Source organism: Rhododendron vialii, chromosome 7a, assembly GCF_030253575.1.
Source record: "Rhododendron vialii isolate Sample 1 chromosome 7a, ASM3025357v1".
NCBI lineage: Eukaryota > Viridiplantae > Streptophyta > Magnoliopsida > Ericales > Ericaceae > Rhododendron > Rhododendron vialii.
In genome coordinates this window covers 2,093,020-2,117,165 of record NC_080563.1, presented here as the reverse complement: position 1 = coordinate 2,117,165, position 24,146 = coordinate 2,093,020, and the positions used below count along the sequence as shown (strand labels likewise).

General features: G+C 37.4%; 2 protein-coding genes across 2 annotated transcripts; both read left to right on the top strand.

Annotated features, from left to right (window-relative positions):
• The first annotated feature begins 5,171 nt into the window (after positions 1-5,171).
• LOC131334860 (COP9 signalosome complex subunit 1) lies at positions 5,172-11,469 on the top strand. The gene is made up of 6 exons (XM_058370152.1): positions 5,172-5,674; positions 7,720-8,040; positions 9,066-9,182; positions 9,277-9,362; positions 10,377-10,611; positions 11,116-11,469. Exons 1-6 carry the CDS (start codon positions 5,273-5,275, stop codon positions 11,290-11,292), a joined length of 1,338 nt encoding a protein of 445 aa, XP_058226135.1. The 5' UTR covers positions 5,172-5,272; the 3' UTR covers positions 11,293-11,469.
• A 602-nt stretch (positions 11,470-12,071) lies between these two features.
• LOC131334859 (probable pectin methyltransferase QUA3) lies at positions 12,072-18,144 on the top strand. Its single transcript, XM_058370151.1, has 7 exons — positions 12,072-12,660; positions 14,387-14,590; positions 14,675-14,885; positions 14,968-15,229; positions 15,406-15,780; positions 16,326-16,421; positions 17,685-18,144. The coding sequence occupies exons 1-7, from the start codon at positions 12,235-12,237 to the stop codon at positions 17,893-17,895; spliced, it is 1,785 nt and encodes a 594-aa protein (XP_058226134.1). The 5' UTR covers positions 12,072-12,234; the 3' UTR covers positions 17,896-18,144.
• Positions 18,145-24,146: the final 6,002 nt, after the last annotated feature.

Genomic DNA, 24,146 nt, shown 5'->3' with positions numbered 1-24,146 from the left:
TGAACTTAACTTAAATCTGAAAATTGTCTTTATTTGATTTTTTTTCGCATTTGTTAATTTTGTGTCAAATTTTTATGGATTATTGATTTATCTCGACGAGAGAAATCGGAAATATATATTTTTTTTACTTTTACCCAAGTATTTTGAGAAATAATTACTTTTTAGCAAAATAGATAAATATTTCGACTAAAAAGTGGTTATTCTTTTTTGTTCGTCCCCTTATAGTTTAATAAATGAAGAACCTTGCAAAAAAAAAAAAGAAGGAAGAACCTTGCATTATTTTTCAATTTCAAGAACACATCTGATTTTTTTTTTGAAAGATTAAGAGAGTGGTGGATTTGTGATATAGGCTATAGGAATAGGAAGAAAAAAAAAGTTTTGGTGTTGTTTTGATAAATAACACTAGGAAGAACACCATATGTTCGATATATTTTTGCCCCAAAAAAAAACATAATGGAGGGAAGTGAATGGCCGGAAACAGAGGGGGAGAGATAGATTGTGTGAAATTGTAGTGGACTTCTTATTTTGGTTATGGACTAGAAGTGACCATTGTGAACCTCAACGTTGTTAAGGTTAGTAACCTCTTAAGGCCATCCACAGTGGTATAATCAAATACCAATTGTTTTTAAAGTTAACAATGTTGGTGCAAAAGATTACTCACAATGGTATAATCAAACTTATCAACATCCTTAGAAATAATCAAATTTTGGGCTTTGGATAACCAAAACTAACAACTTTTTTCAATAATCAAAATTTGTGGATCCTACACCACATAAGTTAACTAGTTCCAAAATTTATATACACACGTGTTTCAACTAGTATTTTCTTTTTTCCTTCTTCGCCCACTCTTTTTTTTTTATTAAAAAAATAAAATTGAAGAATAAAAATTTTATGTAGCTAAGCTTTTTCGCTACTCTATATCTTTTTCACTTCACCAACAAACTATTTCTCTTTCTTTTCCTCCAAAAGTGAAACTCATATCTCTCGATCATCTATAATTCAATCCATCGTCGCCGGATTAAGGTGTTTTACTCTTCTTTCCTATTTCTACTACCCATCCCCAAAAAAAAAAAAATTTATAATAGGAGGCAAGAAAGTCGCCGATTTTTTTTTTTAAATTAATAAAGGGAATCGATATATTTTAATTCATAAAAAACGTAAATATAGGGAAGTGAATGACGGGAAACATGGGGGGAGAGAGAATGAAATTGTAGTGGACCCCATATTTTGATTATGGACTAGAAGTGACCATAATGAAGCTTAACATTATTAAGCTTAACAACCTCTTAAGTGAATAATCAAAAGCTGATGTGTCAACTTTTTGTTGTCCTTTTTTGATTATACCACTGTGGATGGCCTAAGTGAATAATTAAAAGCTGATGTGTCAACTTTTGGTTATCCATTTTTTATTATACCACTGTGGATGGCCTTATGGTCATTCCAACATACTCTTTCCGGGAAGGACGAAATTTTAATTACTGAAAGGGGAGAAAATGCATAAGAAATTTTTATGCTTTAAACTATTTAAATTCTTCCCATTTTATCCCTGATAACCTTTAAATGAAATTCGAATGCTTCAGAAGGGGACAGCCGCTTTTACTATTTAAATTTCTAGTTTTTTCGTAATATTTTGACAAATTTTAATCTGTCTGTAATTAACTAAAAAAATATCTAGGTCTCCACCTGGCATCAGGGGCCAAAAATAAATACTCCCTCCGTCCCAAATTGGATGACAATTTTTGATATTTGTGTCAATTTCAATTCCTTATATCTTTCAAAATGAATCTCAAAATATATGCAATATAGATTTTGTTTGATAGTTTTCAATTAGTTCTATAGTACAAAATTTTTAAACTCATAAAAAATATTATAAATTTAAAAATATCAGGAATAAAAAATGACATGAATTTTAAAAATTGTAGAAAGAGCTTTTTTTTTATCCGCATTTATAGAAAGAGCTTTTTTTTATCCGCATTTATAGAAAGTTCTCCCACGCGCTTTGAGAATGCCAAGGGAAAGTGATTTTCTTTGTACAATCTTACCACTTGTCATTGTTATTAATTAGCTGAAAATAACAGTTGGCTAGTACTGTATTTATGGATATGGGCTTCCGCTAATCAGCCACCTGTTTCTTGAATCATCCCACGACGGTGTCCGTTAGCGTGGCAGCGGTTCAGTTCGGTTCGGATTTTTCCCTCCTGACAAACTGAAATAGAAAAATTTGTTGCTGACAAAGTATAAACCGAAGCAAACTCAACGGGTTTTCCTTCTCCTAGATCGTCGTCTTCGATGGGGAACGATCATCATTTTTTTTTTTTCTTTTCCCGAACTTGATTTTTTACGTGTTTATAAAACCATTCCATATCTGGATCTCAATTTTCGTGTTCTTAATAATGATAACAAGATATGTTTCTAGTCAGAACTTGTCAACGCAAAGAAAGCATTAAAAGAATGAAATTTACTTAATACATTTTCTCATTGTTTGGATAACTAAAAAGAAGACTTTTTTCCGATAACTACTCAATAATTTCTTATCAAAGTCCCAATCCATAAATAGAGGGATTTTTCTCTACATACTGTATTTATTTCCCAAACATTTTTCTTTTGGTTTTCTATTCTCCCCAAATCCAACATAGAAACATAACCCATGCCTTATCCGAATAAAAAGCATTTGATGACCCACATATGATTTTAAATTTCTAATATATCTATATACACACACTCGTATACGTATATATGCAGATCACAGGGCCCACTCTTTCCTTTTCAACATTCAACTTTCTTCCGCACAACAAATTAAGGTTCTAGTCTTTTACTCCCTCCGTTTCATATTGAGAGTTTACTATGAAAAGTCGTGTCATTTTTCAAATAAAAAAATCAATTACTTTTGTGTATAGTCGAGATCCTTAATATGGTGCGGAAAAATTTGAAAAATTATGCATGAAAGTAGTTGATTTTTTTATTTGAAAATTTGTAAGAGAAAGAGAGAGAGACTCTCAATATGGAACAGAGGGAGTACTAAATTTTTTATTAAACAATTTTCTTTCTTAACATTCCTTCTTACACCTACATGATGTGCACATTAAAAGACATAGGGGGAACAAAGTAAGAGTATCTTAGAATTAACTAATCCAAGTAGAGACTAAATCATGTTAATTACTCTTACTTTGGTTGTCGTTTGGTTCAAGAAATCTTTTATCCGCTATCTCTCCCCTCTTTTTCTCTCTCTAAAATTCGAACGGCCCAAAATACGTCTGAACAATTGGGATCGACAGCGGGATACTATGTATGTGGTACCCGTCCCGTACCCAAAAACACTTATCTAATCCAAGTAGAGACTAGACCCGTACTTTGGTTGTCATGATTTGGTTGAAGAAAATTTTCATCCACTAACATAATAAATACTCACTTCGTCCCAAAATGTTTGTCCGGTTCGCAAATGAAGTCTTAAAAATAATATGATTTTTGCAAGAAAAATTCAAATTTTTTTAACAACTTACTAGATATCAATGAGTTCTATTAATTTGTGAAAATTGTTTGAATTTTTTCTTTAAAAAATTGTATTATTTTTAAATTATTGTTTTGCGAACCGAACAAACAATTTAGAACGGAGAGAGTAGCAGGTTACGAGTACTGACAATCATATCCACACTCCTCCATGTGGAACTGAGTCAGCAAAACCTTTAGGCCCCAAGTGGCAGTTAATTATGCATACGTCCAGCATGGGGCACACAGTCAGCATCCATATCATACTAAGTAATACAATTAATGCCACCTTCCGATCATGCGTCACCAATGACGTAGCAACAATTTATACGGTGAGACATGGTGACTTTATTATACTTGTTGGATAGTTTTACAATAATTAAGTGGTGACAATATATAGTGCGTGTAATTGCGGTCATCTTTTTTATTGAGAGCACTGCGTAGAGAATACAACGTAAAATTCTGGAATTACATGTGATACGAAATATAGAGGGGGGAGGAATTTGGTAGGTTTAAATGATTGGTGAGAGGTTTTTTTTTTAATTATCCATGTCATTTAGGTTTTGTTAGTTTGGGGTCTTTTTTTTTTAAATATTTTTTGGGATCAATTAATCCATTGTTTATGTTAGGTTTGATTTTGGAGTATCAATCTGTTAGGTAGCAGGTTTCAATGAGGTGGCAACCTTTTTAAAGAATGCATATTACTATGACAACTAGGATTGTAAATCTGTATCACCCAAGTAGTTTTACAATTTGTGAGTGCTTTAGACTAGAGGTAAACTCAACCCAAATAAAAAATTAGTTAAATTATTTAGATAGTATAATTGGAAAATATTATGGTAACACATAGATTCGAATGCAAATGTATCCGCAGTTGTCTAATAATCAGTACAACAAGTTTCACGTCTATCGTGTAGCGAACATGTATCGAATGATTTTGAACACAGTGTTTGTAGCACTGCTCCTGTGTAATTAGATGTATAGATAATTGTTGTATATACCCTTCAAATAGCCAAGTCTTGGTTTCGTGAAAGCAAGGGGGGAATTTCGTGTAGAGAAATCAAGGTGTGTATACCTCGATCAATTAAGTTAGTTTTTCTTATGGTCGCGATAATAGATGCCCTTAGGGTAATATGTTAGGTGTAATAAGCGTGCTTAAATACATGAGTTGTGTTTACGGGTGCTTACAAAGTACCATTTTCACCACTATTTTTTCTAAACTAGTTAGAAATAAAACAATGCTTGAAAAAAAAAACTAACTATGAAAAATTAACAATTGGATAATACTGAGAAAAGGTATAATTTTCAAAGGCATTTTTCCTTCATGATGGCAAAAAAAACTAAATTTTCAAAGGCATTTTTCCTTCACGATGGCTAAAAAAGGGAGTGCAGAATTCAAAAAAAGGAAGTGTAGATGTCAAAAAAGGGAGTATAGAATTCAATTTCCTTTTCATTTGGTATAACTCACGGTCCAAACATTAATCATCCATTGTACTCCAAATTAAAATACCAATCCTTTGTTTAGCAGGTACACATTTATCTAGTCGAGACAAATAAATAGTTACAAACTAATTAACCTAAAAATACCTAAAAATATAGTAGTAAAAATTAAAATTAAATATACCGAGTACTCGAGTAGTAATAAAGTTAAAATCACCTCAAAATGTCGTCGTTTAATGCGTAGCAAAATCTCCTTCTCAGTTCTCAAGCTTCTTTACTAGTAGAGTATTCCCAGAGCAGGGCGGCGGAGAGAAAAACCCTAGGTCTACCGCGTCATCTCACCACCATGGACGGCGACGACGAAGTTTCGGCACAGATGATCGACGAGATCTACGCCAACGGCGGCGACATCGATTCCCAGCAGCCTCACAGACCAGTCATCATCAACGGCGAGCAGCTCGACGTGGAGGCCTACGCCGCCCTCTACACCGGCCGGACCAAGATCAGGCGCCTCATGTTCATCGCCGACCACTGCGACAACAACGTAGCGATGCAGCTGGAGGCGCTGCGGATGGCCTACGACGAGGTCAAGAAGGGCGAGAACACGCAGTTGTTTCGGGAAGTTGTTAACAAGATCGATGGGCGGTTGGGCCAGGGGTACGGGCCCGACCCGGGCTGGAGTGAGGCGGTCGAGCGGAGGGCTGAGCAGAGGAAGGAGAAGCTCGAGAATGAACTCAATGCTTATCGTGTATGGTTTTCCATTTTTTTTTTTTTTATCGGTTCAATTTATTTTCAGTTGTCCCTTACTTAGTGTTGAGACCCTTACTTAGTGTTGAGAAATCAGATGAACCAACAAATACACAAAGCGCAAAGATTTATTAAGAACGGAAACTAAGAACACACGACGCAGAGTTTTTACATGGTTTTCCGACTGTGTAGTTGAGTACATCGATGGCTCTGGCTCGCATCAGTTTCCACTATGTATTGAATGAAGAGAGAGAACAAGTTACATTGGCTGCTCCATATAACAAGTAGTGTTTATAAGCTAGGGCTTCCACCAATTAATGTAATACCTGTCTATGTACAATCCCGAATAGTGAGTGAACCACGACCCTTACTGAATCGGGATTCACAGTCCCAACAGTTAGGGTATATACCAATCTGTGGTATGATTGACTAGATTAGTATCGATGTTGTGAGCCATATTTGAGTGACCAAGCGAACAGTGGATGAGTAATTCCACCGGAGCAATAGGAGGGGATTATTATTCGAAATCCCATTGCATGATATATCGTGTTTGTTAGGACTGGTATGTAGTCCACAGTCTATAACCACTTGTACTCAAACGTCTGAAATAACCTCCAAACCCAAGTCCCAAGAAATTTGGAATCCAATATCATGTCTAATATGGACAACCACAGGGGCACAAGCCCAATAGTTAGCATATATACTTATCCATGATATGATTGACTGCTTCGGTGTTTGCGTGTATGGCTATATCATTATTTGTGTGCCATATTTGAATGACTGAGCGAACAGTGGATGAGTAATTCCAGCGGTGGATTATTGTTGGAACATCCCATTGCTTGATATATCGTGTTTCTTAGGATTCTTGGATTTATTTTAGCGGTATGTAATCCACAATCTATAACCAGTTGTACTCAAACGTCTGAAATAACTTCCTAACCCAAATCCCAAGAGATTTGTAATCCAATATCTTGTCTAATCTGGGCAACATAGGGGCAGATAGGGTATTATGGTTCTGCAATGATGTTTTATGTGTTTTTTTGTTGAAAGAGTTGTAAAGTTAGTTGCACACATTCATTATGCATAGTTAATCGAACACATAAGTAGTTAGTATCCAATTTGTTTTTTGGCCCCCTCTCTTTTCATTTTCCGTGTCCATTGCCTAATCCAATTGCCAGACAGTGCCTCATTTTCCGTTAAGTCCTATATACACATTCTGGGGTTTACTTCTGAGGAGAGTGATGTAAGTTGGACGTTGGTGGTGTACTGACGATATTGAAAACTGAAGGTGATGTTTTGTCAGAAATTGCCTTCAAAATGTTTCTTACTGATTTTCGCGAGGGTTCTTAGGTTGCTTTGTATAACAGTTTGGGATTGAACTTTGAGGTTGAACTCATTGTTTTTTTGTTTACAATCATGTGTATGAATAAGTTGAAGCAAACTTTAAGTGGTGTTTTGGGGTTCGAATGGTGTTCTTGTGGCTGGAGCCGTTCGAAGATTGACAGTGTTGGAGTTTATATTCTCTTTAATAAGTAATACATACTATAGAAACAAAATTGCAATAAGTGAGGCCACTTGACCAATTTAACCCACAGTGCACATTTTGTTGCGGGTAAGGTTCTTGATTATTACCCCCATCAAAAGACGCGAGGAGACCCCTTCCTTGTGTGATATGACGACTTGAAAAGAATAAACTGTTTTGGGCACAACTGTGGCAAAAAAGTATTGAAAGAGAACTTTAAACTGTCCACCCTTTGCTATTAATGTAAAACACATTTATTACTCTCTTAGTTATCATGATTGTTTCTTGAAAGATCTTTTTCTGGCTTCTGATTGTCTGATGGATAGTTCTGTAATGGGTTGGCATGCCTCGTCTTTATGGTTTACTTATGCAACAGAATCGAACTTGTCTTGAATCTTGATTACACGAAGTCATTACTCATGAACCATCTACGTATGTTTATTCCTCAGCTGTTACATATGCAACATTCTCATTCTCTCTCACTCACTCTTTCACACATTCTCATTTACTTGCTTTCCTTGCAGACAAATTTGATAAAAGAAAGCATTAGAATGGGGTACAACGACTTTGGAGATTTTTATTACGCTCATGGTGCACTTGGGGATGCATTTAAGAATTATGTCCGTACTCGTGATTATTGTACAACATCCAAGCACATAATTCATATGTGCCTGAATGCGATTTTGGTCAGCATTGAGATGGGCCAGTTCACGCATGTTTCAAGTTATGTTGGGAAAGCTGAGCAAAGTCCAGATGCCTTGGATGCAATTACGGTTGCAAAACTACGCGCTGCCGGAGGATTGGCCTTATTGGAAGCTAAAAAGTACAAGCTGGCTGCTCGAAAGGTTTGTCATTTAACCTGACATTGGTTTTCCACTGGCTCTGTTGCTTGCTTGCCTCTAAAATAAAAGTTGAATGGACACGATGCTGTTTTAATGTCTGAAAACTGTATTTCAGTTGATATCGAGCCTCTGGCTTACATTTCCTTAAGTGCTTGTTACAGTAGAAGAGTATGGCCAGATCACAATAATGCCTGGGGACATATTCAAGTGGTAAAATTATCTGTGTAATGATTTGCATGAGAATTTGTCGATTGTGTGTGGAACTTGCTGGACCACAAGGTCGAACTGGGTCATAGAAAGTCTAATGACTCTCAACGTGGCTTTTAAATTTGATTCTCAACCATGGTTTATATAGCCGCTTTTGGGATGTCCCTACTCCTTGTGGTGTTTTCTTGATACTCCATATGATCCACATTGAAGTTCCCTTAGAAGCAGCAGACCTCCTGAAAGAGTACTGATTACCGAATAAGGGTCCTAGTTGAATGACCCTGTTATACTGGAAAGATGAAAATGACATTGTCTGAAACTTATAGTTAGCTGTGGTTTGGCAAAGTTACCTTATTTTTTCCGAGTGATGGGTGCTGATCAATGCCGTTGAGGCCAGAGCTAAGGACGCATGTGGGCACGGCATGGAATAGACACGCTGACGTGTCATTTTAGGATTGAATAATCTAAAACGTTGTTTCAGTTAAATTAGGATAAAGAAAACATAAATAATAGTAACATTTTGACGTTATAAATCAGAACTCACTAAAAAAGGATTCATAAGCTAAAATTCATGGAAATTTGGACGACTGGCTCTAAAAATTGCGTTATGACCTTCTAATTTGTCCCCATCATGCCTTATTGTGTCCGACTAGAAAGACATGATAAATAAGTGGACACCTATAGGTGTGTCCAACATGTGTCCGGAGTCGTTAACTAGTTGGTAGTTTGAACAAATGATGCGAGCCAGAAGAATTTAATCATTGCCTTTTCAGTGCTCTATTCATTACATTTCTGTGACGTGATCTTTGGGGTATTTGCAGTTCTTGGAAACGGGTCATGAATTGGGGAACAGCTATTCCGAAGTGATTGCACCCCAAGACATTGCAACATACGGTGGACTTTGTGCACTCGCAAGTTTCGACAGAGCAGAGCTGAAGGCACTACACTCTCTTTTCTTGCTTTTAAATGTTTTTCTTGATTGAAAATGGGAAATGTGACATCACTTCCTAATTAGATACTTTTGCTTGGCAGAGCAAAGTTATAGACAATCTCAACTTCCGGAATTTCTTAGAGTTGGTACCAGAAGTAAGGGAGCTTATTCATGATTTTTACTCGAGGTATGTGGTATTACGGTTGACATTTGGTTTCTTCCTTTTTGTGCTTGTTCTTGTTGCAACCTTTGTTTAACTAAGTTGTATGTTGAGGAAGCTTTCCTGCTAGATTGAATTTGGATGATAACACTTTATAGTCTGTTCTACGGTTCTACCACTCACAGTCTCAGTGGACGAAGTAGTTGGTCCCAATTTTATTGGAGGTTATAACTTGTGATGAAGCAGTTGTTTATGCCTTAACTAATCAAAAAAGGGGTTGTTGAGGCTTATCCTTCTTCCTGTTTCTAGAGAAAGTGTTTTGTCTTTGGCGAGTGCCGTCGAATACGTCATCGCAGAACCTCAGTCTGGACCTGATGTAGAATCACAAAGAGGAATCTTAGAGTCCTTGTGCAACACTGCAACTATTAGTGAGTTAACCATGGAATGGCCTCGACTTGGACCTTTGCACTATAAAACTTGTTTGTTCTTTAGAGATTAGTCTGTAACTGATCCCATCTTGTGGATTTATGTTTATATTACCCACTCTATAGTGTACATTGACAACTATCCAATGTATTCACTTTGGGAGGCTATCTAGAATTTTATTTACAGGGGGGCAGGTCCAGTCCACGCACCTGTTCCTGTTGCTATCTCATTTGATAGTTATCACATTGGTATCTGATTGAGCATAAAACACACAATTTTAAATGTGTAGATGACTTTTTTGAGCTTAATATCTTTCTCAGTGAAAACAATTTGTTTTTTCCCTTTGCTGAATGTATGTTCTTTAGTGTTTACCTCTTTCTTACGTTATTATCAGCAATTACTTTTCAGTAACCTACTCATCACCTAGGATTTCGTTCGACATCCATACTAGTAAATCATTTCAGGATTCTTGTCTGTGTTTTATCTTCTGCTGTAGATGCGAATGTCCCCTGACAATTGATTGGGCATTAATCTCCACTCTTTCTTTCTTTCTTTTTCTTTTTTTTTCTGATTTACTACCTTGTTTTTAATATGTTTGTTCTCTCCTTATTGCAGCCACTACGCTTCATGTCTTGATTATCTTGGAAATCTGAAAGCAAATCTTCTGCTTGATATTCACCTGCATGACCATGTTGAGACGCTGTATAATGACATCCGTCACAAAGCCCTCATCCAGTATACTCACCCATTTGTGTCTGTGGACCTACGGATGATGGCCAATGCTTTCAAAACAAGTGTACCCGGGCTTGAGAAAGAGCTTGAAGCTCTAATTACCGACAATCAAATACAGGTATTATTCTTACTGATGATGACGACTCGTTTTTTGTTTTAGAGATATTTGGCTAGGTGAAGATTACAGCCTGTTTTGAATGGAGATGCGAAATGGGTAGAGATGATTACTAATCATCTGTACCCATTGTGACTAACCAAACAAGGTGACTAATCCAGTTTGGTGAGAAATGGATTCAGGCCATTATGTGCATATCATTTTTCTGTTTTTTTTCTCACCGTTTCTCACAATCTAAACAACTGAGGGGTTCCCTTTTCCCTCCGTTTCTTACCCTTTCTCACCAAATCCCTGAACTCAAACGGGCTGTTAAGAGGGAAGGTTGCAATATTCTTTTGGGTGCTAACAGTTGTGTTTGTTCCTCAGGTATAATGCTAATCTGAACCCCAGTACTTTTTCTTTTTTTTTTTTTATCGAAAAGACCCCAGTACTTGGCTGAGGCAGATTTGTCGGGTCTGATAAATGTATGACAACCTCTTTTTATACACCTTCTTGGGGGTTTTGCAGGCTCGTATAGACTCTCATAACAAAATCCTGTATGCACGACATGCGGATCAGAGGAATGCTACTTTCCAGCGGGCTCTACAGACTGGCGGCGAATTTGATCAAGATGTCAGGTCCATGCTGCTGAGAGCGAGCCTTATCAAGCATGATTACAACCTTAAGTCGTCAAGGAAATTTTAGATTTACGATTGGGCAAAACTAAAAGCCACTATGGTATCTTGATTAGGTTGATTTTCTGGGAAAAAGGAAAGGAGAAAGTGCTTGTCGGTCTTGGCTTTTTTGGTTTGCTGTGTGTTTCCAGAATCATTACCGCTATTGATGAAGCTAATGTTTATATAGTGTTTATGATCAGAAAAAGTTGCGGTCTGTTCAATAATAGAGCACTTGTTTTTTTTGTATGACGGATAAATAGACCGAGACCTATAGAAAATGAACCACCGTCAAATGAGACTGTGATGAGTCCTATTTTGCGTCACGTGAGGAATCACTTGGGAACTGTCACATGAAAAGATTTTGACTCGTCAACTTGGTGTCACAAGTCGACAAAAAATGGTGGTATAACGGATTCTTAGTCATTTGACGTGTAAAATACATGTTGGGAACATGCTTGAAAATTTGTGTTGGATCTTAATATAAAATTGGGTGGCTTGCAACTTATACGGTATGGCCTTTCAAAATACGGTCCAAGTGAGGTGATCTGGTGTAAACTATACGTGGATGACACTTCACAACAGATTGGATTTATGTGAGAGGAGAGCAAGTCGTATTTTCAGACTTGATGGCTGGAGATTTATGGACGGACTAAGTCGGGATTCGAATGCGGTGTTGGAGAGTGACAGCACAAGATAAATACATATGTATCCGAATTCGTGCAATCTCCTAACGTTGCTGTATTTTTCTCCACCGTCGGTTAATAAAATAGTCGAGTATTCTTCTAGGCAGTGGACTGTTGTCTGTGAATTGAATTTGCACTCCTCACTCACTCTCTCTCTCTCTCTCCAAAAAGTGGCTCAGATCTCCACCTCCACCTACACACGTAGGAGAAAACATTCCCACTATACATACACACCTATACGTACATCTCCATGACCAGATCTTGAAAATCCGCCACAATCACAAAAAATGGGCCACCTGAGCCTCCCCTCATCCAAACGCAACAACCCCCGCCAGTGGCGCCTCCTCGACCTTATCTCCGCCGCCTTCTTCGCCGCCGTCCTCTTGTTCTTCCTCCTCGTCTTCACCCCGCTCGGCGACTCCCTCGCGGCGTCGGGGCGGCAGGCGCTGCTCCGCTCGTCCTCCGATCCGAGGCAGCGCGGCCGCCTCGTGGCGCTGGTGGAGTCGGGACACCAGCAGACCGTCGAGTCCTGCCCAGCCGACGCCGTCGACCACATGCCGTGCGAGGATCCGAGGCGGAACAGTCAGTTGAGTAGGGAGATGAATTTTTACAGGGAGAGGCATTGTCCGCCGCCCGAGGAGACGCCGCTTTGCTTGATCCCGCCGCCAACGGGGTACCGCGTCCCGGTCCAGTGGCCGGAGAGCTTGAACAAGGTATATCGGTTAAGCTAGACCGGACACATGAATTAACCAAAAAAAAAATTGAAGACATGAATTGAGAAATGAACTTAGTTGGATAATTGTTCCCCGCTATTCGACAGTGGGTTTAGTCTCCCGGGGTTAGTTTACGCATATGCGCCTGGACACCTGAGTTATCAAATTTATGTATTTTAGACATAAACTCAAATAGAACGAATAAGGCCCCTATCAAGAAAGACCAAGCTTAGCAGCATGTTCTTTAGTAAAAATAAGACTTTCGGGGATCAAAACTTAGGTTTAATAAACGTGTCAATATATCTAGTTTAGAAAGGGTCACGTAGTTTTTAGCAGATAACCGTAATATAGGTTTAATAGTAGTACATTCCAACAGGGGACGACCATTCTTCTTCAATTTATCTCTTTCAACTTGGATACCTTGAGGCAGTCGTTGGAAAGTTTTACCGTACGCAACAGGGAATTGTAGATCTTCTAGACTTGAACGAGGTATGATAATTGGGCCCACTAGTGGACGGTCGGTTTGGTCTCTAGTTGTGCGTAGCTGGACATGACACTTGAGTTATCATGTTTATGTATTTTGGACATGAATTTATATAGAATGGATGAGAAATGAACAGAGTATGGCAATTGGGAGCACCTGCTAATGGACATTGGGATAGGTCCCATGATTAGTTGAGGAGCACGGAAACTAAACCGAACACCTGAGTTTTTAAAAAAAAAATGAATGGAGTATGACAATTGGGAGCACCTGCTAATGGACGTTGGGATAGGTCCCATGATTAGTTGAGGAGCACATAAACTAAACCGAACACCTGAGTTTTTAAAAAAAATGAACGGAATTGGATATGGATTGCTAGTTCTAAAGATTTACTATTATTGATGAGCTACTGCTGTTGCATCTTTAAATTGAGCAAAAGAATTGAACATGGATGCAGCGGCGACTGGAGATGCATTTTTTAATGGGAGTTCTAACTAATGTGAGTTATAGCATGAATAAAACAATATGGGGGCGCAAAATGTTGATAGATAAAATATGAGACACAGATGCGGTTATTGAGTCTTGTTTTAGTCTAAATATGACCTCTGAATCATTCAATATCTTGTGCCTGCTCCTTGCCATAATCAATTGACTTTGAATATTAAACGATGGGAATTCTTTATCAATCTAGTGTTGTTTAACTAACCAATAACTCTACATTAACCGAAAACATAAAAAAACATATCTTAGAGTTTTACAATCAGGAATGAGCTAATACAAAGTTGCACATTGAATTGATCATTTTCAGCTCAGTTAATGTTTTTACAATTTTGGTTAAAGAGGTGAACAAGCCTCGCCCAGCTACTCCTTGGCACATGCAATCTTGCCGTCCCTCGCTGGAAGGGATTTATCCCGTCTTATGCGCATATCCAACCATGAGCTTTTGTAACTAGTCTTAGTCATCTTGTTCATAACTTCAAGGCTTTATTCAACTGATGAATCCCCTCCCAAATGTGAAATTGCCATTTTTCAGTGTTTATGATAACTGTCCATGAACTTACTTATTTGTTCTGGTGTGCCATAATCCCAGTCTGCTTAAAAGGTATGTTTTGTGGTTCATCCAGAAGTCATTCCGAAATCTTACTTGGAGATGAAAATACCGCATTTTACGTGTTTAAATATTAATACCAATGCCTTGGGTTTTTGGCATTTTCCATTCCTGTAATAATACGTTTTTATGTGCAGATATGGCATAGCAACATGCCACACAATAAGATAGCTGACAGGAAAGGCCATCAAGGATGGATGAAAGCAGAAGGCCCATACTTCATTTTTCCTGGTGGTGGCACAATGTTCCCAGATGGAGCTATACAGTACATTGAGAAACTTAAACAGTACATTCCCATAGCAGATGGAGTTCTGAGGACAGCTCTTGATATGGGATGTGGGGTATGAACTGTAATCCTGTGGGTTATTGAGCTGTAATTATCATTGTACCTTTGCAGAAAACATATCAATCCCATGTCCTTGTAGGTTGCCAGCTTTGGTGGGTACCTCTTAGCTGAAGAGATTTTAACTCTCTCCTTTGCTCCAAGGGATTCACACAAATCACAAATACAATTTGCATTAGAAAGAGGAATACCAGCATTTGTTGCCATGCTTGGTACTCGCAGACTTCCATTTCCTGCTTTCTCATTTGACTTGGTGCACTGTTCTCGGTGTTTGATCCCCTTTACTGCATATAGTAAGTTCTCTCTTGCCCTCATTTAGTGCACACTTTAGGTACGGATAGTGTCAGTCATTTGATAAAATGTCTTGAATTGCAGATGCGACATATTTTGTAGAAGTTGATCGGTTACTCCGCCCAGGAGGGTACATAGTCATCTCTGGTCCCCCTGTGCAGTGGCCTAAACAAGATAAGGAATGGGCAGATCTCCAGTCAGTAGCTAGGGCATTGTGTTATGAGCTGATTGCAGTGGATGGGAACACTGTCATCTGGAAAAAGCTTAATGGGGATGCATGTCTCCCAAACCAAAATGAATTTGGGTTTGCATTGTGTGACGAATCTGATGATCCAAGTAATGCATGGTAATTTACTTTCAGTGCCTTTTCATCATTGTTTTATCTTTTGACTTTGTTTAGATTAGAATGCCGGACCATGGAAAGAGCAATCCTTTATTCCTCATTTTACTATATTTGGTAACTGCTTTATAAAGTTCTGTACAACTAGCGGATTTGTGCATCTTAGCTTTGTTCTTTTGCAGGTACTTCAAGTTAAAGAAATGTGTTAGCAGGACATCCTCTATCAAAGGAGAATATGGTGTTGGGATTGTTCCAAAGTGGCCGGAGAGGCTAACAAAAGCTCCTTCAAGGGCCAAACTTATGAAAAATGGAATGGATGTGTTTGATGCTGACACCCGGCGGTGGGCAAGGAGAGTTGCATACTATAAAAATTCTTTGGAATTGAAGCTGGGGACTCCAGTGATACGAAATGTCATGGACATGGATGCATTTTTTGGTGGCTTTGCTGCTGCACTATTATCGGATCCTGTGTGGGTGATGAATGTAGTTCCTGCTCGCAAGCTTTCAACACTTGGCATCATTTATGACAGAGGTCTGATTGGAGTCTACCATGATTGGTGAGTTCTTATGGCATGCAGCATGCTTGCTTGTCCTGAATATAAACCCTGGAAAGAGTGACATGAATTGTTTACATCTCTTTTAATGCGGTTAGTATAATCATTTTATCAGGGGCATTTCAGTTTACTCTGGAGAATTGTAGGGCAATACTTAATGACAGTTGATAGTGTAAAAAGTATAGTGTGTGCACTGCTATTTGGATCTCCACTTCTCTTATTTTGTATGCCCTGCAAACCTTTTCAAGTTAAAGTTTTTAATTGGTGCATTGCTCCAAATTGCTGTACAAAGTACTTAATCATTTTGTTTGGATAGCCTTTTCCTTCCAGATTTTCATCTACTTTCCAGCCAACTTTGTCTAGTACTTTTTTTTTGTCTCTGGAACTTTTTTACCACTGTGTACTGTAAATGGCAAATAAAGCGGTAAGGGTTCACTTTTGAAAGAGTTACGAGTCTGGACTCTGGATCGATATGTGGTATTTATTTGGGTAATCCCTGGAGTAAACTTTCACTGATGAGCTAATGTTTGTGGTTGATGCCTTGACAGGTGTGAGCCTTTCTCTACGTATCCTCGGACGTATGATCTCATCCATTTATCTGCTGTAGAGTCACTTATAAAAGATCCAGGCTCTGGAAAGAGAAGGTTGGCTTATTCTTGGTCACGATCTTTGAGTCTTACTTCCTCGAGTCTTTCTTGTTTAGTTAATTCTCTCTTTTTAAAGCATCTCATGGCTTAATGGAATTTGTGTTTTAGAATTATTTTATGGTTCTATTGATTCCATAGGTGGAGAAGTTTGGTCAGTATAGTAACTGTCTGGTGATAAGATGCACAGTAGTGTACAGTTGCTTTCTCTTTAGTCTCAAATAAACTAAGGAATCCCTGAAGGCATGTGACGCAGAATGTAAATGACACATGGAGGCGCAATTTACGGTTCTCAAACTTTAAATTTCACTCGTCTTTCTATTGTTTTTCTGTTTAGTTTAGTTTTCGATTTTGTTTAATTAAGAATCTTATGATATGTTTCCTTTTATTATTAGAATCCTAGTTAGACTTTTTGTTTAGTGTTGGTCACAGCCTTTTTGTTCGTGGCTCAGACCCTTGTGTTGTCTTCTTCCCATCTTCATCCTTGTTATTCTGCATGAGCATGCCATAGTGAATCTGAACTCGTGAGGTTTGCCACTGCCCACAGCTAAGGTCAGGGAACTTGTGGCACTTCTATGGCTCGAGAGGATATCATTGAGGTTGAAGTGGCAAAAACTAACTGCTATTTTCTGATTTGACTGTATGACTTCTTGTGTTATGGCTCATTAATCCATATTGATCACCTCTCATACCTCCTCCTTGCCTTATGATGTTTTAAATTTACTTTGGGAAAAAGAAATACGTAAATAGAACAGTAGACACTAGAGAATGATGATTGATGATATTACTTGCAATGGTAGAGTCCCTTGCCTGGGGGTCATTGAGGGTATGGAGACTTTTAGATTAGGGCATTAGGCATGGTTGGAGGGATCTATTTTCTCCGTTAAGTGGAGGATGTGGACTTGATGAAGACAACTTGATTTGCTGAGCCAAGTGGCTTAGCAAGGAATCCTGTTAACCTTTCCAAATGAGCAGAGTGCCAGTTTTGGATACTTCTGGATTTTTCTGTGCTTTGTTACTTGTATTCTTAGCTCTTCTTTTTGCACATGAGAAGTGTGCTGCTGGACCATGCAGAGTATGATAAGCTGTCAACATCAGTTTAAGTGCGTTAATATTTTGAGGCTTTTATGCTTGTTTCATACTAATGCAACATACCTTTGCTTTGGTGATTGTCTTAATCTGCTTATGTTTGGCAACGACAAGTACAAACTGTTGTTCGGTGCACAAACTGATCACGATTCTCTCTTTCTGACTGCATTACAGATGTAACCTTGTGGATTTAATGGTGGAGATCGATAGAATGCTGCGACCTGAAGGAACAGTCGTGGTTCGAGATTCCCCCGAAGCGATTGACAAAATAGCTCGTGTTGCTCATGCTGTAAGATGGACTGCCACTATACATGAAAAGGAACCTGAATCTCACGGGAGGGAGAAAATTCTTGTAGCAACAAAAAGCTTTTGGAAGCTATCATGAGCATCCCACTGACACTTCTTCATAATGTAGGTAACCTTTGTAGATTCTTTTGTTCTTGAGTTGAAGCTTGAGATGTCATTACTGTGAGCCTCATATAGTGCAACTTTCTTTCTTCTTCTGGTTTAGGGCAAAAAATAGCCATGCCAGAACGTGAAGTATAGATGGAGTTATTATGTTTGATTACTTTACAATGATAAGCTTATTGATTTATGTTCCAAATGATAATCTTGGCAAAATCGGGGTTTGCTGCGTGCTTTTTCGCCTTTATATTGTAGTGTTTTGTTTTGATATTGAACATGTTTTACGAACAAAGATGGATGAGTTCCAAAAGCTTGAGCCGATAGGAATGAGCTGCAACAATGTTTTTCAGACCCCCGAACGCCCTCTTTTAGCAGCCCGCCTTGGCCGAGGGGATGTTCATATCCGCAGATGTAACAAAGATTAAATGCAAACACAACACAAATGCAAATGGGTAATTGATGCCTACGTAGAGAGAGTGGTTAAGTTGCTTTATCAAAGCTAATCCAGCACCATCATGTGCAATAGCTTAAAGAAATTGCAATGGATTGTGATGGATTTGACTCCCATCATTTTCGATATTGTACAAATTGCCAGGTTTCCAGGGGCGGAGATGACCAAATGTCGAGCAAATGTTGAGCATCCCACTAACCAATTAAAAATTATAGTACATAGAGTATTGAACGATTGGATCAAATACTTATAGATACGGAGTATTTAGTTGAGCTTTTTTTTATTTTTTTATTTTTGCAAGCAACATGGAAAAATATTTTGGAATTATTGAATTGCTCAGATCATCTGCGTGGAATTCTTTTGGAATAAAAAAAACACGAATATGTTAGCCATCAAATGGTGGTTGTACTTATCAAAATAAAAAAATAAAAAATGAAAGACTCTGAATTGAGTTGAAGCTTTTTGGCCAAGTAAACATGACCATTTTCTCGTGCGAATTCATTTACGAATTGAGTTGAAGCTTTAGAAGTCTGAAAGATTCTGAACTTGTTTGGACCTAGTAAAGCCTGGGCTTCTGTTTTGTTTTTGAGGATATTTCCAATAAAAAGGGGTAAAAGTCATGATTTTTTACATTTTTGATTCCTCTTGTCTATACGAACCAATAATTTACAAAAGTTTAATGCAAAACTAATAAATATGAAAAAAAAAATTGAATAAGGACAAAACAAAACAAAAAAACTCCAGGCTTATTTTCAAAAACTAGGTCTTAATCATAGCCATCAAAGTTTTCTTCGACTGGTCTGGGATCTTTTGTCTCCAAAATTACTGTCCTTGTGTCCCTATTTCGATTGAGGCCTTCTGCGATCCCGTGTTGGTGCAAAATGGGACGTATTCAGAATTTCATAATTTGATATGATCTGTTCATTTTGTTAAGGATTGATCGAGTGGAGAGCATATTTCTGTCCATTTAAACTGTGAATTGAACCTACTTTATTAACATTTCCAATTAATGGATCTTTGATGGAGTAATGGATATTTAGATAGCCTACTTCACATCACCATATCAGTCACGGAATATTGCCCTCAACACTACATAATAATCTGCAAGGAATCTCACTGTATATGGGTGCGACCGAAGCTAAAATCTCACTGCTTGTTGAGAGTGCTAAAAGTACACCTCACCAAGCATCTACGTTTTAGTCTAACCACTTCAGGCTAAAAGAAAAGAAAAATACCACCAACTTCAGACTGAGTTTCCCCTATTGTCTAAACGGGGTAAAACTCACAAAAATACAAATTTCAAGACGGGATCATTCCTGAATTAACGATGCCTGATTGCATAGTACTAGTAGGAGAAATCCATCCTCAGTTTAATTCCATCAGTAGTCTGAGAGACTCTTGAATGATGCTGATCATTTCTGAGAGAAGAAGTTCCATAGGATACTGTATTTCCCAAATAGTGGGAGTTTGATTGAATGATTTTGTAAGATGAGAAGGAGAGGGAGGGGCTCACTCACACACCACAGGAGATACCACATGCACACACTTTATTGACTAGTAGAAAATAAACAAACTCTAAAAGGTTAGTTCATCAATCAACTTCACCAATCGCTTTTGTTGCTATTAATACAACCCCCCCTACCCCTGTTTCCAGCCCACCCCCCCCACCCTCTTCCCATTCAATGCAAGCTGCTTACTAGCTCCTCTCTCTCTCTCTCTCTCTCTCTCTCTCTCTCTGTGCACATGTGTGAGTGAACTGTGTCGTAAATCCATCCAGGTATTATTCAGCCTTCAGGCCTGGGTATGTTTGGTTTCGAACTCCAAGTTTGCTTTTCGGTTTTGGAGTGCGAATATCAATTTTCTTGGCTACGGGTATCGGGGCCAGGGATGCATCCAACAACCAAACGTGCCCTCAGAGTTTTAAAATCTTGGTATCTCTCAAGTGGAATTGTGCTGATTATGCTAAAACCGAAAACCCAAGGCATAAAAGACTAGTATCTTGTAAGCTTTTTCCTGTGTGCTTTGCTGTGGTAGAAATAATGGTTATTGGAAAACCAAAAGTTAAAAAGCCTCAACATGTAAGGCCCTGTTAAAAAGCCTCGATCCATCAACTGTGTCTTGTTCGGTTTGGATTTTAAAAGAAATTTTTTAAAATAATAAATGAAAAAAGATAAATAAAAAAAATTTATCAAAGACCGTTCTTTAATTTGGAGTTTTGAGACCCCAAAAACGAACGAGGATAGTTCCTCAAAAATCAACTTAATAACCTTTTTTTCTGTTTGGAAATCAAAAGCAAAAGCCGTGTGAAAGGAATAATGGTCAGAAATTACTGAGCCGTATTTACACCATCTACGGTGTTACTGTCCCGTCAACTGAAGTAGAAGTTGCGCCACGTGGTAAACTGTTACTAGATACTTTGAAAATGCCGGACGGACAAAAGCTCCAACAAACACCGTAATTAATACCGAGGAGACCTTTGGCTTTTAATTTTCTCGGAAAGTTGGGTTAACAAGCACTTATTATTATTAAGCCAATTCGTGTAGAAAGTTGACTTGATCTTCAAGACTAGTGATGGTGATTGAGATTTGACTTCTCCAGTCGGTATTGTAGTTGCCTAATAAAACGTTTAATGACATGGATAACAATCAAAGCAAGGCAAGTTAATAACTACTCCTTCCGTTTCAATTTACTTGTTTCAGTTCTATTTTAATTGGATAAAAAATTTAGTTATATTTTTAAATTGGTAATGAATTGTATATCTAATATAGATCTTATTTGATAGATTTCGATTTGTTCTATAATAAAATGTTTTCAAAATTACCTAAAACATTATAAATTACGAGATATAATCAATTGAAAAGCGACACGAACTCTCAAAAGTGACAATTAAATTAGGACGGAGGTAGTACTATCTTCTTCTCAGCGAAACTTCCAAAAAAGCATTTTGTGAATGAAAATAGGTCCCTTTTTGCCCTATGACAAAACTAATTATCGCTGTCTAGATCGAATAGTCAAGCTAAGTTCCGCTAAGGGCTTTTTGGGCTTTTTTCTTTTTTTATTCTTATTCAAAAATAAAAATTTTGCGTTTATTAGTTTTGCACATAACTTTTGTGAATTATTGATTTATCTCGTTATGATGAATCGAAGAAGTAAAAAATTATGATTTTTACCCAAACATTTTTGAAAATATCCAAGATCCCCAAAACACTGATCTTGGAATATTTACCTTCATGCCAAAACTAAAAATACGGCGAAAATGTTGTACGTATGAAAATTCAAGTGATCAATTAGATAAAGGAGGTAGTAATTAAGGTATGTGACTTTGGGATTTTCTTTTTTACTAAGGTCTCAAGTTTGAAGTTTCTCAAATGCAATCAACTCTCATTTGGGGTCAATCTATACATAGTTTTGTTCTCGCTTTAATCGGGATCTCCACAAATGAGAAGCGGGATTGATCCCTCCAAAATTAATCAACTTACGCATAAGTTGCTCAGACGCCTGAATTATCAAACTTCTGTATTTTTTTCCATTGCATACGAAGTGTACTGTATACCATACTGATCACAAACGGATGGTTTATAAATAAAGAAGTACAATCATCTACCCTTCAATTCAATAAAAAAAATTGATTTGGGGGCTCCACTTTTATACGCAAGTGTTTCATTTTGTTCATAAAATTATTAATAATTTCACGTTAAAAGTGGAGTGCCTGTGTACAAAAGTGGAGCGCTAAAATCAGCATCCTTGAATAAACTAAGAAATCTCAAGTTATTTCACCAAGTGTACTTTACTTCTTTCTTTTTTTTTCAACGGAAATGGCACCAAGTGTACTTCACAATTGTACAATGCTTTTTCGAATCGTACTGTGAGAGCCCAAGAAAATGAAAATGGTTTATAAGTGATTTCGATTGGCTACTATATAATTCGAGGTTAATCTTTTGAATCACGTGTTTAGGTTAAGGATTAAGTAGGTCTGCTGGCGCAAGTCGTTACACATACTTCGATTTTCCGTAAGATTAACCATTATAAATTGATGATAGGAAAAAGTGGTTTGAATTCTAAAAAACTATTGAATTTAGATCTTCACATGTGATCCAAACAGAACCCGCAATGGTTCCCACTTGAAGATCCAACTCGTTAATTTGATAAGTCTAGCTAAATGTATCTGTCATCCATCAAAAAACTCAACTTGATCGGGCATCAAAGGCTTCATTGGATCGCATTGATCATAAGAGAAATATAAGGCAAGACACTGAACGTCCATTACTCTTGTGTAATGGCCTGATCATTTTCCATATTCTATGTTTTCTGATTTCTCTAAGGTTCAAGATCCAAACATATGTCATCTAATGTACATTAGATTTTTCTTTTGACACCCGGTGTTCGGGCCAGCTTGCACGCATCTCGACAATCGACCTGACAGACCACTAACAGTCCCGAGGCTTGGAACGTTCGGCCTCCATGTGATTTGACCTTGCATTAATCACTTTGGGATAAGCATTTTAGTTGCTGTTTAGATTTTGCTTCAACTAACAAGTAAAAAATAGTAAAGGCTGGAATTGAAGGATTTTGACCAGGTTTAGCCCTACCAAATTTGCAAATTTTAGATGCTAGCTAGGGTTTTTGCTGTTCAGAGAAACTGACATCAAAGGTAACCTAGCTTTTTCCTTTTTTTCTCAGCATCAAGTAATGTTGCTTGTAAATGTAAACATTATAGTTAAAAGGTACTCCATCTTAATTAACTAGAGAAGAAAGCTAGGGGTATTTCTGTTCCATAATTAAAAAAATGTATCTTTCATGAAATTAAAATAGGACCCCAAATGGTAGATTACATCCTTTCTCAGGTGACTAGTTTTCGCAAATTGAATATGTGTTCATCAAGTAGTATATTTTTTAGTCGATGTGCACTCAAGCTAATCCGATTAATCACCTGGTTATCGAAAAAAATTTGTTCGAAATTTTAAATTTGTCAAGTCATGTGGGAAAGATATACTCAACCCAACATAATTAATTCACGCAATTATGAGTTGCTCCAAAAGAATTGCTTTCAATGACTTAATTAATTGGTTTGCTTTTATAGGAAGGAAATTAAAAATGAAAAAGATTGGGCTTTTTATTCCAATGATTGTGGAATAGGCGCTTGCAATAGGCTATCAAAATTAATATGCCATTGACAGGAACTAGATATATAGTTATATGTCAAATAATAAATATCTTGTTGATTTAAATAGAATGGTGACAAATATCTTTTCCCTCATCCAAGTTTTCTTTGATATATTTGTATTACTATTACTATTATATATACCTGAATGCTTTACTTTTAGTGGAATAAAATCAGTACTCCATTAACAATATAAAAAAAAAAATAGAGCTTTATATATAGTTATGAGGGTGAAGGTTGTTTTGATGCACAATTCATAAAAATGTTTGCCCGTCAATATTTGTGCAGAAGATAGTAAACTCAGTAGTTACGAATATTTGGAGAAAATGTATTAAATTTGGGCTCGATTAGTGAGCTGTGAGATTGCCTTTTCGAATTAGTCAGGCTATTGGGCCGGAAACTAAAGAACAAATTTAAGCTACAATTACATCGTGTTTTCAGAATTGAACGGATATTCTGGAAACTCTCTATACATTTCAAAATATTTGTGAATATATATATAGTATGGATCTTAATGTACATCCTAAGATTAGTAAGAGCAAAGGACCTTGAAATGTTATTAGGGTTTTAGAGGAGACAAACAAATAATGGAATGGAATGAAATCGAAAGATTTGGTCA